Below are 22,241 nucleotides of genomic sequence, written 5' to 3'. Positions count from 1 at the left end.
ACTACATTTGATTGAGGAGCGTAGTATGCGTTGTAGAACAAAATAGGTACATTGTATTTTCTCGTGAATTCTTTCAACTCTCGAGATATAAATTGCTTCCCATTGTCCATTTGTAGCACTCTCGGAGTCCCTAATGGTAAGAATATACCAAATTCCAAACACTTTATGATGGCCGCGGAGGTAGCTTTACGTAGGGGAAACAACCAACAGTACTTTGTAAATACGTCGATGCAACTCAATATATACGAGTGTCCAGACCGGCTGCGAGGTAATGGGCCAACTAAATCTATGGAAATCATTTCCATGGGGGCGCTGACTGACTTCGGAGTGGACATTTGACCTAAAGGCGACCCTGTTGATGGTTTGTACGCCTTGCAGGTTCCGCATTTTCTAACATATTTTTTAATATCTCTGTACATCCCTGGCCAATGAAATCGCAATCGAGCTTTCTTAAATGTTTTAAATGTTCCCGGGTGACCTATTGTAGGAGAATCATGACATTCTCTTATCGCTTCTTCTCGTTTAGCATAGGGTACAACCCTTTTCCACTCGAAATTTCCCGTCAAGGGGGTTTCACTTTCAACATTATAGTAAAGAATGTCTTTCTCAATACGATAACGTAAATTTGCAGCCGGATCATTTAAACATTTTTCATATAAATCCGTGTACCAACAATCTTCGTTTTTCTGAGACGACTTTTCTTTTATCTCGCCGACTTCCATCCGAGATAAAGCGTCGGGCACAATATGTTGGGATCCTTTCCGATGTATAACTTTAAATTCATATTGAGAAAGTCTGGTGGCCCATCGAGCCAATCGGCCAGATGGATTTTGTAGGCTGTGCAGCCATTTAAGACTCGAATGATCAGTGACCAATGTAAATTCCTTGCCATCTACATAGGATCTAAAATGAAATACCGAGTCCAATGCAGCAAGCAATTCTTTTTCGGTGGTACCATAATTTTCTTCGTGTTTATTTAGGGATCTAGAATAGTAACTTATAGGGTGTTCTCCGTCCTCAAAGATCTGAGTCAACACTCCTCCTATTCCTAAGTTACTGGCATCCGTATGTATGGAGAACGGTTTCTCGAAGTCGGGGCATCGCAAGATCGGTGCGGACGTTAGCGTATTTTTTAGTGCTTGAAACGCATTCTCGGTTTCATCAGTCCACTTAAACTTAGTTTTTCCATTTTTAGCACCCGTTATTTTAGTCAATGGTGACGCTATAGTAGAGAAATTTTTGATAAATCTCCTGTAATAGCCACAAAGGCCAAGGAAACCCTTTAATTGTTTTGAATTTTTGGGTGTAGGATAATTTTGTACACTTTTTATCTTAGCTGGGTCCGTTTTAAGTCCGTTAGCATCTACCAAGTAACCTAAAAAACGCAGTTCTTTTTTACAGAATTCGGATTTGCCCAGATTAATAGTTAATCCCGCTTCATTGATCCGATCGATGGTTTTGTGTAGTAGTTGCTCGTGATGTTCAAAGTCGGGTGAAACGATTATGAGGTCGTCTACGAAACAGAAAACGTGATCATCCCACTGAGGTCCAAACAACTGATCTGACAGCCTTTGTAATTCAGCCCCAGCATTTTTTAGGCCAAATGGCATGCGCTTGAACTCGAACAATCCCCTCCTTGGTACTACAAACGCGGTTTTTTCCCTTGACTCTGGGGTGAGTGGTATTTGCCAGTAGGCTTTTGATAAGTCTATTGATGATATGTATTTTGCGTTGCGCAGGTTATCAAGGATTTGCTTAGTGTGTGGAAGTGGGTAGGAATCACGACGGGTAACGGAGTTGAGCAATCTAGAATCAAGGCACAGTCGTGTAGATCCATCTTTCTTGGCCACCATCACAACAGGACTCGACCATGGTGAACGCGATGGTTGAACCACCCCCATCTTTAGCATTCCTTCTAATTCTTCCTCCAATTGTTTTTGTCTGACCGGTGATAGTGGGAAGTATCTTTGCTTGATGGGCGGTCCCTCAGTCTGAATCGAATGTGCAATAAGATGTGTACGTCCTAGTCCCTTCTCTTCAAATGAAATGTTTCGCGCTTTTTCAGTAATCAACATCATCCTCCTTGCCTGATCCGGTGTTAAGTCGACTCCATTTTGACTCTGCGCCACGGTATCAATCGCATTTTCATCTGACGTGCACTTAATATGCTTAAAAAGGTTAGGTGCAACGTCGAAATCAACCCAAAAATCTACTCCCAAGATAAGTTTGGTAGTTAATGTGGGGACAATGTAAAATGTCAATAATTTGGTAACGCCTTCACATGAGACAGGAAGTGTAATGCATCCGTCATTTCTTTGTTGTTTTCCGTCAGCGGTAAATATCTTATGGTGCGATTCACTCTTCTGGTATTTGTTAATGTTCAAACTCTGATAAGTACTACCATTCATGCAATTTACTGAGGCTCCGCTGTCTAACAGTCCTGTAAATTTTTTCCCATCTATTTCGATATCAACATGAGGACGGTTATCATTTCCTTTGATGCACCGTATAGGTTCACATCTTGCATTTAAATAAAACAGCCTCACGAATTCTAGCCAGCTTTTCCACTCCCGATCGGCTTGTGCTGCTCCGGGCCGATCGGTTACTCGTTTTTTATGATCTCTTGGGTCACTTCACAAGAGGTTGCACTGACTGGCACCGACTCTCTGAACTCCAGAGCTTGTAACTCGTAGCGGGGTGCATTGGTAGTCCTGTACGAATTTCTCTTCGGTTTTCTACATTCCCTGCTAATGTGGCCTACTTCATCGCAGTTATAGCACTTCGGACTATTCTCCCCTCTCCTCCAGTTTGCACGTGGTGGTGCTGATCCGTACGTCTGTGAAACTCTTTCTCTACGTGGTGCTATATCCGTTCTCTGTGAATATATGCCCGCCCTTGGCAATCCTCTTCTTTCTTTAAGGTTAGGAGAGAATGTTTCGAGATCATTGCACACCTGCACCAACTCGTCTATATTATTGACGCGTGCTCCCGCTACAGTGCCGGCATATGCTGAGTGTAAACCCTTTTTCAAAATGTATATAAGTTCCGACTCAGATAACGGGTTGTCGAGGCGATAGTTTTTAGCTTGCGTAATTAGCACAAACTCCGCAGCGCTTTCTTCGTCTGCCTGACGTGAATCGTACAGCTTCAAACGCGCAGTAATTTGTGAATCGGCTCTTTCAAATTGCTTTAACAGTTTGGTCTTCAAGTTTTCCCATGTCAGTTCCGAAGATTTAATAGTTCTGTACCAAATAAGAGCGACCCCTTCAACTAACTCAACAAACCCCTGAGTGATGTCAGTTTCTGAAAATCCTCGGGCAGAGCTGATTTCTTCTAATCTTTGAATGAAATCTCGTACGCATGTTTTGCCATTGTATTTAATCAGAAGTGTACTCAAATTAATGTATTTTGTCTCTTTAATCACGATTTTTGATACCGCTTTTGGGAAATCTTCTATTTCCTGGTCCTCTTTTGTAATTTTTGGTATATTTTGATTAAATTTTATCGCTTGTTGCCTCATTTTTCGGATGGTTTTCTGGGGGGTTAAATTTCTGATTTTCAATTCGGCGATCAGATCTTCCTTGGAGAGACCGTTCGGGTCATGGATCTCCTTCGTATTTGATTCGTAGCTAACGGAAGACATTATGATGATCTATTTTATGTCGCAAATAGCGGTAATCCTAAATACCTTACTATTGAAAAATTTTAAAGCTTTTAACTATTTTATCTTACTTGTGTCCTATAAAATATAACATTTCAGAAAATATCGATCGGTGACGAGAGGGTTAACGATCTTCAGGTACCTACAGTCCCAAATGTGTCAAACCGCCTAGTTTGTTTTATAATGATTTAACTGCCCCCTGACAAAAAATAGCACTTGACATGAGACGCATAGCATTTGACTTATCACAGTACATTTGTTTACGCTGTACAAAAAAAACGAAACACCCAAATAACGGTAGGTAATTCGAGACAAAACATGATAAGGGCGAGAAACAGTGCAGAAGATTAAATATAATAAGAACATGCAAATATTTACCTTGTTTTCAGGGATGGGTTTTAGGAATGTCAATAACATTAGTGATAGATATAGTAAAATATCTAAAACCGCTTCACATTGGGCGCCATTGTGACAATAACACGTTAACTTCTCCTCCGGCATCTAGCTCATAATCATAGTTAAATATATTGCTGTTATATAATTACCTCTTCAGCCGTATACTCTGCTTTCTCACCAATTCGGGTTGCTTGGGTGTGGACTAGGGAGGTGAATTTAATTAAGAACATGTAATAATTATAAGTCTCGATTTTAATTAGGTTTTTCAAATCTTAATACTAAATCTAAATTATGCTTATGTCTACTTACATCTAAATCTTAACTAATTGTCATATGGGTCGGATACAACCAACTTCGTAGAATCTTCTGTGTTCCGCGGGGGCGTTTCCAGGCGCGGTGTCGTCCGAATGCAACAATGGGGTTGTGGCGGTAGGCAGTGGGTGGCGCGCAGTGTTTATTATTTTGGTTTATCACCATTTAATGTTCACAAGATACATCGGCACTTTGCAGCACTATCCGTCGAACTGTTAGTTTTGCAATGTTTGGTTGACACTTTAAATCGCAACAGCACTTTACAATACGTTCGTTTATTATCCTCTTTTAGTAATGTCCATTTCACTTTTTAGTTTAACCGGCGATATCGATTGTCCACTTTGTACAACTCACTTTCTTTGTTTCTTAGGAACCTCTTCCTAACTAGCTCGTCTCTCTCCTGTCTCCCTATATACTGTCTTTCTTTCTTGAGCTCGTAGGACCTGTCGCCCTACCCCGCACTTCTCACTTCTTTCTTTACAACCCCCGTCTGTCAACACTTTCTTTGTCTCTGGGCGCACACTGCGGGACATACTTAGTTTAACGTTCAAATTTATTTGTGACGAAATTTGATTCGTCACAAATAATATAATATAAAAGAGTTTTGATGAAGTAGCCACAAAAAGTATAATTATGAAATACTACCTAGGTTTATATTTAAAAAATGGGTAATAATAAAATTAAGAGAAAATGATTTGATTCAATTCAAACTAAGTACTGAGCAAAAAGGAAGGAAATTTTATGTAAAAAATAAATGAAAACTACCTTTTCTAGAATACATATTTGATGGAATGTTATTTTTTTAATATATTACGAATTTTGAGAAGTGCATGTTAAATAAATCGATGTCTTTGATACATGCTCAAATTTATGCGGTGGATTTTTATAAATTATAATTTTAAAGGTTTTTTTCATTTTTATTATAAAACATAGTTAAACTTAGTTAACAAGCAGTTAAATCTAGGTCAATTTATTGGCACTAAGCCGAAGACAGTTTGTGTGTTTCCATTTTAATATTTGAAGGTATGGTTTTAACTAAGCCGGATAGATGAATCGAATACCGAACATTTGAGTGCTTAGTGTTGCTTTTAGGAACACAGAATGTGTTCAGAGATCGAGTAATTCTTTTCTCAAAGTTGAATAAAAAGCCGATAACGCATGTACAAATAACCCACTATTGGAATATACTATACCTAAACAAGCCTTACATCTAGAATAAACAAATCTCGCAAAATGTATATCTCGAACACGTCTCGTCGCCTCTCCGCTACCCAATATTAAATAAGAACACTTTTTGAAACACGTTTTTGTACTTCATATTGTAAATAAAAAGTGTAGTGAAAGTAGGGATAATCTCATATGAAATGGTGAATGGCGGCTCACAAATCCAATACAGTGTAGCCTCGAGTTGCTCAGATATTCAACCACAGACAACCATTAAATTTTAAATAAACTTACACTCAACCATGGATAACCGTTAGAATGGTACAATTCGCAAACATACAAAAGTAATAAATAAACAATGTAAAATAAAACTTTTCAAAAACAAAACGTCAAGAAATTGTTGGTGCCGAAAAAATACAAAAAAATATCTCATCAACAACCAAAATTTTGTGGTGTGAAGTTATTAATACACTCGTCCCTCAACCGTGAAAAACCGTTAAACTGGTAAATCATAACTTCTCGACAATCCAAATACGATGGTATGGAGGAATTTGCACCTCTAACCATGGATATGACCATTTAGCTGGTAAATAAATATTTACCTACAAATCCAAACTGTTTATTGGAGATTCTTTGAGAGATTCTTTTATTGGAGATTATTTGGATATCCATTAAACTGACAATTTATATATTGTTAACTAATCCAAATATGTACAATTCAAGTGGCATGATGTTTTGGGTTTGCTTGAGTAACAACGGATCACTTCTAAACTGGCAAGTGCCTTTCCCACAATCCTAACACAGTGGTTTGGAGTAAATTTGATTTAGTCACTATGGAGAGCTATAAAACTGGTAAATAATAATAACTTCTAACAATCGATTGCGCATTGGTTTGGAGATAAAATAATAACTTACCCACAAGTGGTTAAGAGAAGTATTGCGTTTGCTTGTGTGGATAACAATTAAGTTGTCAAATGACGACTTACCCACAAATCCAAGAGTGCCTGCGTCTAGTAGACCCGCCTAGGGTAGGTGGGCCCCCCGCGGGCGGGCAGGGCAGTCCGCCCAGCCGCAGCTCGGGGACCCGGAGTTGGTTCATCCCGGCCACGGTGGCCGCGCTCCGGACTCCTCGTGATGACGCTATCTTCACGGGGCACTACTCCATCGGCAAATGAACCACAGTGTCACATTCACCACTCTCCGACCTCCAAAGAGACACTACTTCTTATTGAGTGAACTTGAGTTATAAATTTTTTCTACATTCGTAAATATTTCCCCTCTCCACTACTATCTTTTTTAGATAGCAATCTACAAATATACATATTTTCAACAGTTCAATCGATAACGGAAAGACATTTTGATTATTTTAAAGGTAAGGTCTTTTCTACTGCGGATAAACATATATACAGTAGGGTGGAGTGACATTGCAAAAATCAAATCTCGGTATTGTAATAGCTGCCAAAAGATGCTTCATGTCATTCATATTCTTGTAAAAATACTTTAAAAAATCTAAACTTATGTCTTCATTCAACAACCTAGCGATTTCGTAACGTAAAAAACGTAAATTTAGCCTTTTTTTCCCAAAATCTGAGTACAGTCTCAAAAATATAAAATAATATCCATTACTTTTAATTGCATTTACCTTATTGAACATTACATGTTTTATAAAAAAAAAACACTGTATAAATTGCTCTTAAACTAGTGAGTTTGTGAGCGCTGTGGAGGTGGGGGGGATAATTTCGCTCCTATTGTTTCGTCGCAGAAACTAGATGCGACTTGCATCTAGTTTCGTTTCGGCTACCGCTGACCGTAGACGTGTTAGAATCCTTGTCCGATTAAATTTTAACACATATAAATTGTTGTGAAAATGAATGCAAATTACACGAGAAGCAAAATTTTATGTCCAATATTCGGGGCACCAACTGAAATGAACTCTCAAGTGTTACCTACTGTCTCAGAAGTGATTAAACATTATTTGTTCTTACGATATGAGCGTAATCTTAACTCTACAAAAAAACCGTCAGTATTCGAAATAAAAAGTGTTATATCTGCAATTGTTGAAGGAATTTGGAAGCGCGCTTCTATTCCCATTGTTTCACACAATCGAGTGATGAAACTGATCCAAGATCATTATAACGAATACTTAAAACTTAAAAATTGGCCAAAAAAAAGTGTGCATTATTATGTTAAGTTAAATTCTTATAAAATCAAAATGAATAAACTTTTCGATATTGCTTCATGCAAATGTAACAATCTTAATATGTGTTCCTGCGAAAAGACGCGCAAGGTACCCACCAAAGAACAAGCATTCCTTGAAGATCAAAGATCCTCGAGAAAAATGATGCTGGGAGCAATAGACACCGACACAACAAAAAAATTACATCGGAAAATGAGGATGCAAGCTCGTTTATCTGAACTTGCTTCGAAGGTCAGCTCATCTACAGCATCAGCGACAAAACCACGTCAACCCCTTTTTGATGAAAACCAATCATTTTCTTCACATTCTTCGCAACCTCCAGAAAATTCCCGTATGATGTTAAAACTCCCCACTTTGGCCAGAATCTGCGATCAGTATGGTTTGTCAGACAGGTCGGCATCAGCTGTTGCAAGTGCTACATTACAAGATTTTGGCATAGTAACCGAAGACGACTCTAAAATGGTGATTGATAGGAGCAAACTCAGACGAGCTAGACAAACGTGTCGCACTTCTTTAATCAAAACATGGCAGATGTCGTCGGAGTCAACAAAAATTCGAGGTCTATATTTCGATGGAAGGAAGGATAAAACACTGTCTCAGGAAAAAATAGGGGATAGATATCATCGGAGAACGATTTCAGAAGAACATTATTCCATTTTATCTGAGCCGGGGTCTCAATATGTTGGACATGTTACACCATCATCAGGAACTGGCAAAAACATCGCAAACAGCATGTTACACCATTTAAAAGTGAACGGTTTTAATTTGAATGATTTATCAGCGATTGGATGTGATGGGACTGCTATCAATACAGGCAAAAGAAATGGAACTATTAGATTCATGGAATTGGAATTAGGTCATCCGTTACAATGGTTTATCTGTCAGCTGCATGCAAACGAACTTCCCCTTCGCCACTTGTTTCAACACTTAGATGGTGCTACAACAGGACCTAAAGGGTTTTCAGGACCTATTGGAAAACTTCTTTCAAGCAGCTCTGAAAACACCGTTATAAATTATTCACCAATACACTTTGTGATGCACAAACTCAACGCAGAGGAATTGAAAAATTTGAGCACGGACCAAAAATACTTGTACGAAATATGTTTTGCAGTTACAACAGGTCACTGCCCACCAAATTTAGCAAACCGTCATCCAGGTAGTATTTGTCACTCACGCTGGTTGACGACAGCAAACTCAATACTTCGATTATATATAGGAACATCTACCCCTTCAGTGAACCTAAAAATTCTTGCTGAATATGTTGTTAAAGCATATGCTCCGACATGGTTTGAGATAAAGAGGCACCCGTCGTGTAAAGATGGGGCATTACATGTTTTTACTATAATAAAACTCACCCGATATTTGAGCACCGATCTACGAGATATAATTAATCCAGTAATTCAAAGAAACGCCTATTTTTGCCACCCGGAAAATCTGCTACTATCCATGATAATGGATGACAACCTTTTTGTAAGAGAATTGGGTTTGAGACGAATATTAAAGGCGCGAGATAGATGTCCGAGTCCATCTGTTGTTAGAGACTTTATTATTCCAACAATAAACTTTTCAGCAAGTAAATATTACGATATTATCAACTGGCAGGAATGCGAAGTTACACCGCCACCGATACTATCCGAAATCAGTAATGATGACCTAGTCAAAATGATAAATAATTTCGGTGAAGAAAAGGACAGTATTGAATTTGCCAGATTTCCCTGCCACACTCAAGCAGTCGAGAGGTGCATCAAATTAGTTACCCAGGCATCGTTGTCTACTGTTGGGCCTGAAGCAAGAGATGGATTCATTCGGGCGACAATAAAATCTAGGCATATAATGCCCGAATTTCACACCAAATCTCATTTCAAAACACGATAAATATTATAAAACTTCGATAATGTTTAAAAAAATTCTCTTTGTTAAAGTATTTTATTAAATAAAAAAAACAAGTTTCTCAAAAACACGAAAAAAACAATAAAAAATCATTAATCCTCTTCAAAAAACCAAAAATAGACCCCGCCTTGAAACTATGGTAATTTTATTTTTATTTTCACATGTGTTATGCACCTTATTAGCTATAAAACCCCTAATAAAATTGTATTTTTGCTATGAATATCGCTTGTTTATAATGCTTGGCAGAGTTTTCAGCGACTTTTTTCATACAATTTTTTTCTAAATATAAATGTGCTGGTTGTTGAATAAAGGAACGTTTCGATCGAGTTGATTTTTTTAGACGAAAGAGGTGTTATATTTTGCTATTACAGTACTGGCATCTTTAAAAAAAAAAGTCCCATACAACGTCACTCCACCCTAATATACAGCGCCCTTCAGGTAATGTTAAACTGTAGTTTAGATAACTATCAACGGTGGGAAAGGTGGGAGTCCCAACACGGCCACATATTTTTATTTATTTTTTTTATAGTGAATACCTCACAAGAGTCCCAACTGCTCCCGTCTGGAGCCAGTGAGTCTATGGCATCCCCAATTGGGGGATGTTGTGAGGCTGAAGGTAAGTGGGGAAGGGAAAGAGGAAGGTGGGGAAGTACCTGGCTATTCAGATCTAGTCACTAAACACGGCTAAAGCCATTTGGAGCAACGTTTCAATTCTGAATGGTGGTCTTACACCAGGGCGATACTGGTAGTATCTTCCACTCTGGAACGTGCCGCAAATATACTATATATTATTTTAATTAATTAATTGTGAAATAACACAAATTAATCAAATAAAATTTATTTGCGCACGCCGGGTTCGAACCCGCGACCTTCGGAATGGCAGTCCAATGCGTTACCACTGGACTATGCCGGCCGTCAAAGATAGCCGTTAGATATATTGTGGATTTTTTCTAAAATTATGGTAACTTTAGCACGTTAGTCGATAACTTTCCCTAGCATGACTGCTCACGAACAAGTAAGTAATAAGAACTATCGCCGATAGCCGACATTATGTATAAAATCTTTATCATAGTGGCCATGTTAGACCCATAGGACGCTCTGGGCCAGCAGTTGTTGAAATTAAGTTTGATATTAACAACGGAAACAAACGTACCTACTCCTTTTCTGATATGAGTATTGCTAAGTAAAACGGGTTGTATTACGAGGATTTTAAAAATTTTAATATGAAACACAAAAAAATGATTTCGTTTACTACCTACTGCGCATTCACATGTGAGTTTAAGACCAGAGTGCAGTATGATATTTTCAATTTTTATACAAAAGTAGAATATTGATGTAAACATTTTTTACATTGTGATTAGTTTTCCGTGTTCTAACGCGAGATGTCATTTTTCTTTGGGATTAAAAACAAGGAAAGTGAAAGTGGATTAATACTTTTTGTTTTGAATAAATAAATAAATAAATAATATGTATTCATGAAAATTTAAAACAAATGTTTTCTTGCCATATAGTAACAGCGTCTTGCCGCTGAGAGATTCGTTCTAACTTCAGATTTTTTTTATGTACATACAGCATAAAAGTCCAAACTACTCATTAGTCAGTGGGACTATGACATCCCTAATTATCGGTGTATGCCATGAGGCTAAACGGTGTGAGAGGGGAAGCGACGAGGGATAGGTGGGTTGGGAAATACTTGGCAATTTGAATCTGATCACCAAACACGGCTATAGCTACTTCAAGCACTGTTTATTTTCCGTATGGTGGACTTTCAAAAGGGAGATACTGAAAGTATCTAGCACTCTACAATTTTGAGAGGTCACAATAATTGAGCTACATATCAGTGGTGAGCCCATAAAGCCTCTATCTTACGCATTTTATAAAGAACAAAACAAAACCTCAAAAAGCCTTTAAACCAAGGAATAACAAGTACCTAAATAGTGTACTTAAGAGCCAAAACTCTCATAAGAATACTAGTCTAGATAACATTTCATTTGCCACACTCCAAGCGAGATTCTTATCTGAACTATGTCAGAGACAAAAGCGGACGCTGACTGGGGAGACGTTTTGATGCTCTCAAAATCTTAGAGAGAACGTACCTACTTATTAGGTAGGTACTCGTAGATATGCAATTAGTTACTACAATGCATGTTTTTGATGTTATGATGCTATGAAATAATTGGAATATTATCTTGTTATTTTTGTTTATTATACCACAAACATCAAAATACTAATTTTTAGAAAAATGAATTTTTAAGATAAATCATAGATAATAATAGAAGTTATCCGACATCGCTTGACTAAAACAGGTTTTATTAATAAATAACTAAAAATGTTGAAGAAGCAATCGGTAAACATTTAACTGATTATAATTATTCACAGATAAACGGAAATTGCAAATATCCATGATCACGACGTAAAAGCTACGACTTTTAATGTTACACAGAAAAATTTGTTCAACTTTTCTGATGCAAGAGCTCAACGTTCTAGAGTTTTATCGCTTCGCATAAATAAAAATATGTTTTATATTACTTAAGATAATAAAACACCAGAATGTCATCACTTCTCTTTAATGTCATACAGCAAAATAGCACACATTTAGTGGCTCTAACATCTCTGTACTTTAAGTAGAGGATATAATATATAGGATTATAGTCCGGAAGCTACGTTTTACGCGTCAGCTAACTCGGCGATCCAGTGCAAACAGTCCCTATCGCGACCACTTTACCGCCATCTGACCACCTGACCAGTGACCACCTGAATATCCGGCCACCTCGCTCCAGGCAATGCTAACAGTAAACCCTACCCGCCACCCTTGTCCACCCACCATGGCAAACAAATGCTTTTAAAGCGCACGTTTACTGAGTCACCGAATTGGGGAGTAAAAGCCGAAAAGGTATAATTTTAATCTTACATACAAAATGCTTTTCGATGAAATGTGAGTATTGCAAACCGTGCATCCTGAATCTTTGGCAGAAATGTGACTATTGCAAACCGTGAATCCTGAATCTTCGGCAGAATTGTGAGTATTGCAAACCGTGCATCCTGAATCTTCGGCAGAATTGTAACTATTGAAAACCGTGAATCCTGAATCTTCGGCAGAAATGTGAGTATTGAAAACCGTGCATCCTGAATCTTCATCAGAAACGTGACTATTGCAAAACGTGCATCCGTAATCTTCGGCAGAAATGTGATTATTGAAAACCATACATTCTAAATCTTCAGATCATTAATCATACAATAATCCTTAGTAAATAATAATTAAAGAATGGCGGCCGAACTTCGAAATTATTTAAATGTTGTAGCCTACCAGTTATTAGTCAGTAGGATTATGACACCCCTAATTATTGTGGTACGCCATGAGAAAATAAAATATTAGTTTTGTTGTTGTTGCTTCATCGTCTTCATCATAAAACAATGCCGTGTAAAAATAAATTTCAATTGTTAGGTACCTCTACATGAAAACAGAAAATGATCTCTACACGAAAAATGAAATATTATTTGTTTCAATATTATTATTATCAATTGTTATTCAATATTTGCTTACGTCAGTTAATTTCAAACTTATTAATCTGATTTTGAGTTGATTTGGAAATCATATGTTTTAGAAGATAGTTTTCTTAATTTTATAATGAAGCAATCGTTTAAACAATAACCACAATTAACAAAATAATTTGTAAGAAGAGACTTGAATTATGCATTGATAGCATTCGCGATAAGGAAGTATTTTTAAAATGAATTTGTTATTTAAGAATAATCTTTAATATGGTATTATATAAAACTTTTTAATATAGCTACTTTACTGTGTTCCGAAAATAATAATCTACCCAGCCATCCACATCAAAATCATTTAATTTGTGAGATAATGAATCTAAATACGTAATCGAAAGAATGCACAATATTTCAACAAACCTCACACACGCACGAAAAGTTAATGAAACTCTTGAACAATTAAATAAGTACCATCCATACAAATTATTAGATTGAAGACTTTTGTTTACGCCTTCATATCGCGATTTGAGATAAAATTATGTGGAAGAATCTTCACTTCATCAGGATGACATAAACCACAATCAACAAATTTATACTTTTAAAACAATGAATGTACAACAAACGAAGAGCAGATATTAAGAATTAATTATTATTAATAAACGTGCTTCGTTCAATCCACAAACTAATCACTTATCACTGCACAGAGCACTGCGTATGTCGGTAAATGTATTTCATATGTTATTTCAAATATCTGGACTATGATGACCGAAAAGAAAGATAAACACTGTTTATTCAATCACAACCGCACTTGAAATGTTTTCAAAAGCATTTGGTTCCAGCAAGTAGCTTCCACTCGGTGACATAGTCTTTATGGATGTGTTGGTTCAACGAATTCGTAAGCACAAAAATAAACGCACATTTCAAAATTATTTTTCTTGAATTACAAGGTTAGTTTTCGCCAACGCAAAAGCGTTAAGTCAGCTTTTTTCGAATTGGCGCTCAAAATATCCATATTTTTTATAGTCTCAAATACACATGTTAATCACAAATCAAATATGTGATATGAAAACATATTTATTCTTAACACTTAGTACTTTTGTTAGTAATACCATTTGACAGCCATTTCACTTAAGGTGGTTGAACTTTAAAAAGATATGTCTCCATATAAATGAGTTTTCGTTTCCTTTAATCACTTTTATAAATACAATATTCCTGATAAATAGATCCCCGAAAAGGTTCGGGTTAGGTTGGCAAGCAAAATGAGGCAAAAATGACTGAAAAATTGGCTACCCAATTTCCATCTGTAATCAAATATTTGATGCGCAAATATCAAAAGGAACCGCCAGTTTTTCCAGCTACTCAACTAAGGATTTTTTTGAGAGATTTTCATATCTCCGTATTTCTGCATTATATAAAATGTGATGCAAATTGTTCGAAGATCATGGTTGAACACGATGAATTTCAAGGAAACTAAATAACCATGTATCATGATTGAACTTATCGGTTAGTATTTCAACTTTGAATGCGGTAGTTTGGAAAAAATAAGCTATGACTCATTTATCAAAGCTTTCTTTCCTGTGAGTAGATTACAGTTCACGCCTATAACCTGAATTACACCTTCCGAGTGCTCGGCTGTTGTCATCCGTACAGACAGTCCTTGGCCTAGTAGCGGGCGAGTGAATCAGGCAAGATAGAAACATGGTCCAATGACTCGGTCGAGTAAGTATATACTCACCTACATACTCAACTCGGTTCACTCGCTCTCCACTCGGTCAGTGCAAACAGAGGAATTAAGTCAGCGAAAGAGAGAAAAATGAAAATGTTAAACATTTAAATATTTTAGGATTTGTTGTTATATAAAAATAATTTCTCTCTTTTACCTCCATCGCGAAACCATGTTATCAGCACTTTAAACTTATCACAGTCGCCCACTGTCTCTTCTACATATTGTGATCATATCTACCTTCCAACAAGTTGTTCGACCGAGTAACAAAGTGCGTAACTCAGCCAAGCATTTGGCTGGTGTAATTCGTCCTTTAGTATGGTTGCTCTTAATCTAGTAAGTACAGATGACGAATTTTCTGTTTTTAAATATTTGAACATTGTTAATTGGCATAATCAAACTTTCGACGAAAGCATTATAAAAAATAAAGTTTAGTTGAAAAATTGCAAAAAATAATATGTCGTAAATTTATATTTAATTATGTCACCTTAGCTTAGAAAACCTTAAGACTATTTTTTGATTCGTTAATTACGTGAAAAATTTACGATTCGTTGAAAAACATCAAAGTTTCATTTGTAAAATCATGTAAAGGAAACGATGTGTTATGTTACGTGCAATTAATAAAAGCCGTTTATAATAATTTTGAAAACCGTAAAGCAAAGCGAGCAAACATTAACGGGACGCTTCTGAGTAATATTTAATAAAAATTAGATATGTTCAACCATGTTTCTACGACAAGGTTTTAGCATTGTGATATCCACGTCCGAGTTTGAGTCAAGGGTTTAAAAAACGTAATAAAAAAGGGTAAAAAGAAAAGGGATTAAAAAGAGATAAAAAAGGGATAAAAATTGGATAAAAAAGGGATAAAAAGGGCCAAAAAGGGATAAAAAGGTGATAAAAAAGGTATAAAAAGGGATAAAAAAGGGATAAAAAATGGGATGAAAAATGGATTAAAAAGGCGAATTTGTGGTCCGTGGGTGTAAAAAAATCACTTTTTCCATATTGTAAGAAACTTCAATAAATAAGGAAATTTTCAATCAACTGGATTTTTATTGAGCTTGCGTATTAAATACATGATATGAAAAAAGCCATATTTAAGATTTATGGTGAAAATTCCCAGTGTGATTATAGTTTAATCCGTTCAAAAAATTAAGTTCTTTCACAAATGAAATGGTTTTGACCTTATTCCAAACACGTCATTACTGTTTTGTTTGGGAGCAAAATCACAAATTTTTCAATTAATTATTTTATTTTATTTACTCAATAATAAAGAAAACAATTGAAAATTTGTATTATTAATTTAAAACTAAGGGTCAAGTATTCATAGTAATATGTACATTGCATTTTCATACAGCTTTAATCTGAAAACATTGTTGAAAAAAATTCCAGAATTGACACTGCAAAAACACGCGTTCACATTGAGTTATTTTTGTTATTGGTTTAAACATGTAGACAGGTATTAAAAAAACAAATGGCTCGGTTTTGCACTAGCCTGAGGAAAATAAATTAGCGTTAAAATAGAATGTTGGCACCATCGTTAATCCCAAAATACCCGCAGTGCATCATTAATTCCAAGATTTCAGCAACTTAACGAAAACTACAGTAATATAATGAATCTTATAGTATGACACGTTAGATCAACAAATTTACATTTAATTAAATAACACATTTAAAAAAAAATTATCCGAAAGGTTGTAGATAGTCAATGGACAGAATGCTCCGATAAAAGTCGAATGAATAAAATTTGAATTCCACAAAAATTATTAGAGATTTACCAATTTACTACCTTTTCGAGACGAATTTACAGTAAACTATTTAGAATCACGTTTTTCAATGCCAATTAAGATAATATTCATTTCCATTTGGAATATTTTATTTGAAATACACTTTGAATGAAGTAATTCGTTTTCCCCTTTTTTTGTTGAACTGGCATTTTTACATCGAGATTTTGATTTTATATGGTTTTAACACACAAACATCTTAACGATATTTCCTCCATTATCAAAAAACCAAAAAAAACAAAAAAAACGTGTGAACCTAAAAAACTGAAGTAAAAAATCTCAACTTGTACGCTTAAATAGGGTGAGAACCTTTTTGAATTGAATTCATGTTGAACTCTGAATTTAAACATCAACATCAATTGTCAATGTAAGATTTTTCATTCTTCATCAAATGCAAATACGTTTTCTTGCAAATGGTAAGAACAGCCTTTGGAGAGATAATATTATTATTTAAATGAAATAGTCAGTGAATAAATCTCGTGGCATAGAAAGCCTTCTTTGGCTCCAGATAAAAGTGTGGAAGCTTATCTTAGCAAGGCGGCATCCATTATATACTTGGCGACTTAGAATATTTTATTCTTAGTTCTAGTTACCAAAGAATGAGATGAACGAAAATGTACCCCTTGAAGAGTTCGGATATCTTGGGAATTCAGAGGTATCTTATCCGAGATGAAAGCTTGTAAGAAGAGTAATAACATTTTTCAAGTAAGTACGTGATTAATAACATCTTTGACTTTTGAAATAATAAACGGACCAAAACAGTAGGAATTCTTTTTCAAAAAATAGGTACTAAAAACCCACACTACTTTGATGGTTACTTTAGTTATTGACTGAGCACTCGACCACTTTGCATTTTATGTCCGTAAATTTGTTTGTGTGTTCCGTGTCTGGTATATCCTGTCAAGATGATTTATTTTATTAACATTAACCCCACATAGAAGGATAGAAGGCCCTCAGGAAAATAATTTCCCTCGGGGCTTATGTCATCTTTGGGGATGTTAAGTGAAGATTCTTTTTAAGGAAAGGAAGGAGAGGAAGATCTGGGAAAAGGGTTTGAGGGGTGAGTAGGAATCTAGGGGTAAGTGTGTCCGTGAGTGTTGGACGTATGATTCCATCCCTCTTATGGCGGTACAAGACGATGATTGTGAGAGACCACCTGGCCAGGTTAAAGAATCATCCCAAACCGGCCTCTCCCACTAAAATGTAGCGAATCACTTGAGGTGACCAATGGCAAAACTGTTGGTTATCCAATAAATGGTTCCCGGGGCGACGGTACTCTTACGTGTTTATTCAGTCATTGCGCATGAGCGTTGCGACTGTCAAGTAGTAAGAATCAACATCACGCGAAGAATACTGTGAACAACTACTAATTTTATTAATTAGGGAGAGAAGATTATTGCAATGTGCAGAGGATGGGCAGAAAAATAATTGTCAGTAGAGAATTATACGACGAAATAACTAATAAAACAGTCAGTCTGGAGCGACCTGGCAAGACATGGCATGAGTCGGTATAACATAATACGAGGCAAGAATGAGGCAAGGAGCATATGCCAGCATAGACTTCTGTGATGGTGATTCTCTTTACCTACCCCCTACGAGAAAATGGTGTGATGGCTTGTTAGCGCTTGAGTTTAACGACTATGGCGATTGTGAGAGTTGGTTAGCATTACAATTTATTATTCAATACTTGTTTTAAAAAGCAGGTATAACTGTTACATGACAAAACGGCATACATGACGATTACGTCAATGTCAACTTTTTAATGTAATTTTGTTTTGAGAACCAACGGTTTACAATTTATTTAAAACGCATGATGAAATATAATACAATAACTGAACAAATTATAATAGGTATTCACTTATGTGATTACAAAACAACAAAATATATAAAATGTAACAAAAAATAGTTACAATAGCATAAAAGGATGTGATGGTAGAAGTTAGGCAAGGTTCACAATGTCTTACAGTTACTATTAAATCAGTCGATGATAAAGTTCTACACAATTTTTTTTGTCTTTGAAGAAGAAGATAATACAAACAAGTCTAAATGAAACGTGAAAATGAATAAGACACAGAAAATAAGAAGGTGACGGTCTCAACTGGGAACCGAACCAAGAATCTCTGTATTTCCGGCAGAAAGTCCTTATCCACTCGACCATTGAAACTTAACTATTATACGACAATTTTTTTTAAACGGCTTTTGTTAACTGCACGTAATATTTGTACAACTGAAACTTTTTTTAACTACACGTTACATAACACATCGTTTCTTTTACATTATTGTATAACTCAAAATATTTTTCAACGAAAATAATTAGTTTGTAACCTAGATAGTATCTCGGATAAACATGACCGATTTTTATTTATGTATGTATTTTTCATATATTCGCTCGAATATCGTCTAGGCCTGCGTCCGTATCGTGGTAATCGTATGTTGTTCTGACTAATATTACAAATGCGAAAATTTGTTCGTTTGTTTGTCCTTGTTACACGACGCAACGGAGCAACCGATGGACGTGATTTTGTATATAAAGGTAGTTGGAGGACTGGGAAGTGATACAGGCTACTTTTCATTCCATAAAACAATTTCACTCCTGTGGGAAAATTCTTTATACATTAGCTGAAATGTAGTGCCGTATTTAAAAAACCTTTTTTTCGATCTATATTTAGTGATTTATTTTTTAAGTATTGTTGCGCCACCTCCTTCTTTAGCCAACGTTTCAAAAATCATTACAGTGTCCATCATCAGGGCAGATGTGTGACACATGAAACATCTGCCCGGATGAACACTGTTATGCTGTCCGAAACGTTAGCTAAAGAATGATTTAGCGCAATACGGCATAATACCCCAAAAACCATTATAATACTTTGGCGGTGAAAATCTCAAATCACATCTAGATTTTGTGATATTAAAAACAATATTAATGATTAAAGATAATTATTGTCTTCTGTTCAAAAAGTCAACAAAATGTTAAGCCAAGGATATTGAAAAAATAACCTCGTTGAATTGCACGGACTTTGTATTCGGCTGTGAGTTGCACAATGATTTGTTCGCTTGCAAGTCTGATTCACTTCGGAAACAAGTCATTTTCTATTGATCCTACCAGGAATCTCTCCCACACAATGGGGCACTTGTAGGAAGTACAACATACACCGTCACCACCACATAGGCACCCATGGAGCAGAGAGGGTGAACGAACACCGTACAACATATTGTTTCAGATGCCCTTCCGAGGGTCAACCCAGGCTTATTTGGTGCGCATGAGCAGACCATCAACAAAATATTGCTCTGTTGCCTCAAATCTGATTCGGAGGATACCTTTGAGATAGCTGATGTAACGAATAGGTATAAAATAAATGTGCTTCATTAAATTTAAGTGCTGCATTAAGTATTACATTAGTTTGTACTAGTAAAAAGGAAGGAAATACTTAAAATGAATGTGATTAAAAATAGCATACGTACGCACGTGTTATTCAGAAAAAAATATATTATGCACTGAAAACTGAAAACATAACCTTCTATTCCCTAAGGAAAGGTCTCAGGTAAGATGAAATATGAATGAGATTAATCTCATGGGGATTCTAAGGCGACAGAAGCTGCGCAGCTGCTATTTTATGGCGATTAACGTAAATGCTGTTAAGAACTTGGAACAGTACAGGAAATTACGAGAATCAAAACCAAACTTTCGAAATTTTGTCTATATGAGTTTTACAACTTTATTTTATTTGCGTATGTAGTTATATATCCACTATTTAAATGAAGCTATCTCATCCCTCATAAATAAAAATATAGTTATAAGTTTAGTTTTCTTTCTAAGATACGTTAAATTCTTGAGTCTAACTAATCTCGAGGGTGGATTTGGAGGGTGGAGAATTTCACCATTTCATCAAATTACAAAAAACGTTCATTTTCGGGTTCCGTGAAATTCATATTAAAGTTCTGTTATTATATTACAATAGGGCAATATTGTATCAATATTTTATATCATTATATCAATACTTGACAGAACTGATATAATGGCAGAACTTGAAAATTAGTTTTACAGAGCTTGAAAATTAACTATGAAATTTGTAGAATTGTTCAAATTTTCTGAAACAACCCGTCCTTAGAGGCGATTTTGTGGTGATTTTTTTTTTATTTGAGTTACCATTTTCAAGTAAATCGAATCCAATGTCGGAATTTAGAGGTAAAATTTTTTTTAAATCGGTTGCTACAGGGTTACTGTCACCGGTATTTATTATCATTTAAAATGCGTCGAAGAGTAGACCAGTCTCCAAAAGTTTTGCACCCTTTAGTTGCCAAAAAAAAAAGTTTAGATTGTTTTTCTGGATTCCACATTTGATGTAGAATTAACTGTTTATCGCTTTAACCACTAGTTTCGGACACGTTGTATAAAATGTATATATTGTTCTCTTACTCTGAACAGATATATTATTATATCATTGAATATATTTATATGCTTGCAAGTCTGATTCATATATATATTTATATCTTAACTGAAATTTCCTGAAAATTTTCACACAAAACACCTAATTTTCGAAAAATAATCTTTCTTTGGTAAAAATCATCGATAATTTTTGAAACTAAGCACTCTCTCACACTCAAAAGTCACGAGCCGCCACTGCTCGTATGTATAAGAGATTCGAAGAAATATCGCATTTTCACTTGAATCGGCTTTGAATGTCGTGAACCATAAATTAGTATGTATTATTAATTCTTCAATATTCTTAATTAAAGGAATGATGTGAATAATAATATTATTCCTCCAAGTGAATAATTATACAAACATTACAATATTCTTAGTTGATTTTAGTTAATAATGTTCTAAATCGCAGAATTTTATCTTTATTAAGTAAACATCTTCCATGGAATTTGATTTAATGCTTCCTAAAGATGTTCATAAAGTCGTGGAAAACATTTCGAATGTCTCGTTAAACCTTCTCAGAAATAATAAACACGACTCGGTTCATATTGACTTTATTATGCCAATGAACATCATAAATAGTAGGTCTTTTAAAATTTTCAATATGTAATGCATGAATTTATTTCAGTAAGTACCTGCCAACTCAGATCATTTAATAAATTTTAACTTTCATTGATTTGTCTTGTGTATTTTACGTATACCCTGCCTTGCTGGGGGTTATCCTTAGGGGACATATTCCAACGAGGATTTTTTTGTAGGCCTTTTTAAGATATACAATTCCGTACTACATTATTTTGATGTATCTCATAAGTTTTAGCTAGCGTTAGCAATGTAAGCGCCCTAACATATTTTTTACGGCTTGATTACAAAACATATAGTTTTCTCTACTGAATTTATATATAATATGTGTAAACCTTCAGGAAGAAATTTTCGAAAATGATGGTGAAAATCCTGACAAAATCCGTTGCGTGATTGAGAAGAACTAAGGCCACTAACAGACAGACGTTGATAGTGACATTGTTTTATACTATTTAGATATTAACTACTAGTAGTTCTGTGACCAGTAGACCTCGCGCGCAATAAAGTATGTTTCCAAGTTTCTCTTATTTTATGCATTAAAACTTAAATTTCCTCTGAAATCATAAGATTTGCAAGCAGGTGAAAATTTTATAGGGCAGGATTATGGAAATTTCCTAGACGAGTTT

The 22,241-nt window shown here is 35.6% G+C and overlaps 1 protein-coding gene across 2 annotated transcripts in view; it reads right to left on the bottom strand.

The window, feature by feature from the left end:
- The window catches only part of dnc (phosphodiesterase dunce), a 622,938-nt gene that overhangs the window by 509,187 nt on the left and 91,510 nt on the right, over nucleotides 1-22,241 (bottom strand). For both annotated transcript variants that reach the window (XM_089651457.1, XM_089651448.1), the window contains exon 2: nucleotides 6,520-6,841. In XM_089651457.1, the coding sequence (XP_089507583.1) occupies nucleotides 6,520-6,632 (113 nt within the window). In that variant the 5' untranslated portion in view covers nucleotides 6,633-6,841. The remainder of the gene's footprint in view (nucleotides 1-6,519; nucleotides 6,842-22,241) is intronic.

This window comes from Hesperophylax consimilis, chromosome 1 (assembly GCF_061612785.1).
Source record: "Hesperophylax consimilis isolate HC1 chromosome 1, BYU_Hcon_1.0, whole genome shotgun sequence".
Taxonomy (NCBI): domain Eukaryota; kingdom Metazoa; phylum Arthropoda; class Insecta; order Trichoptera; family Limnephilidae; genus Hesperophylax; species Hesperophylax consimilis.
This window is presented reverse-complemented; position numbering and strand designations above follow the sequence as displayed.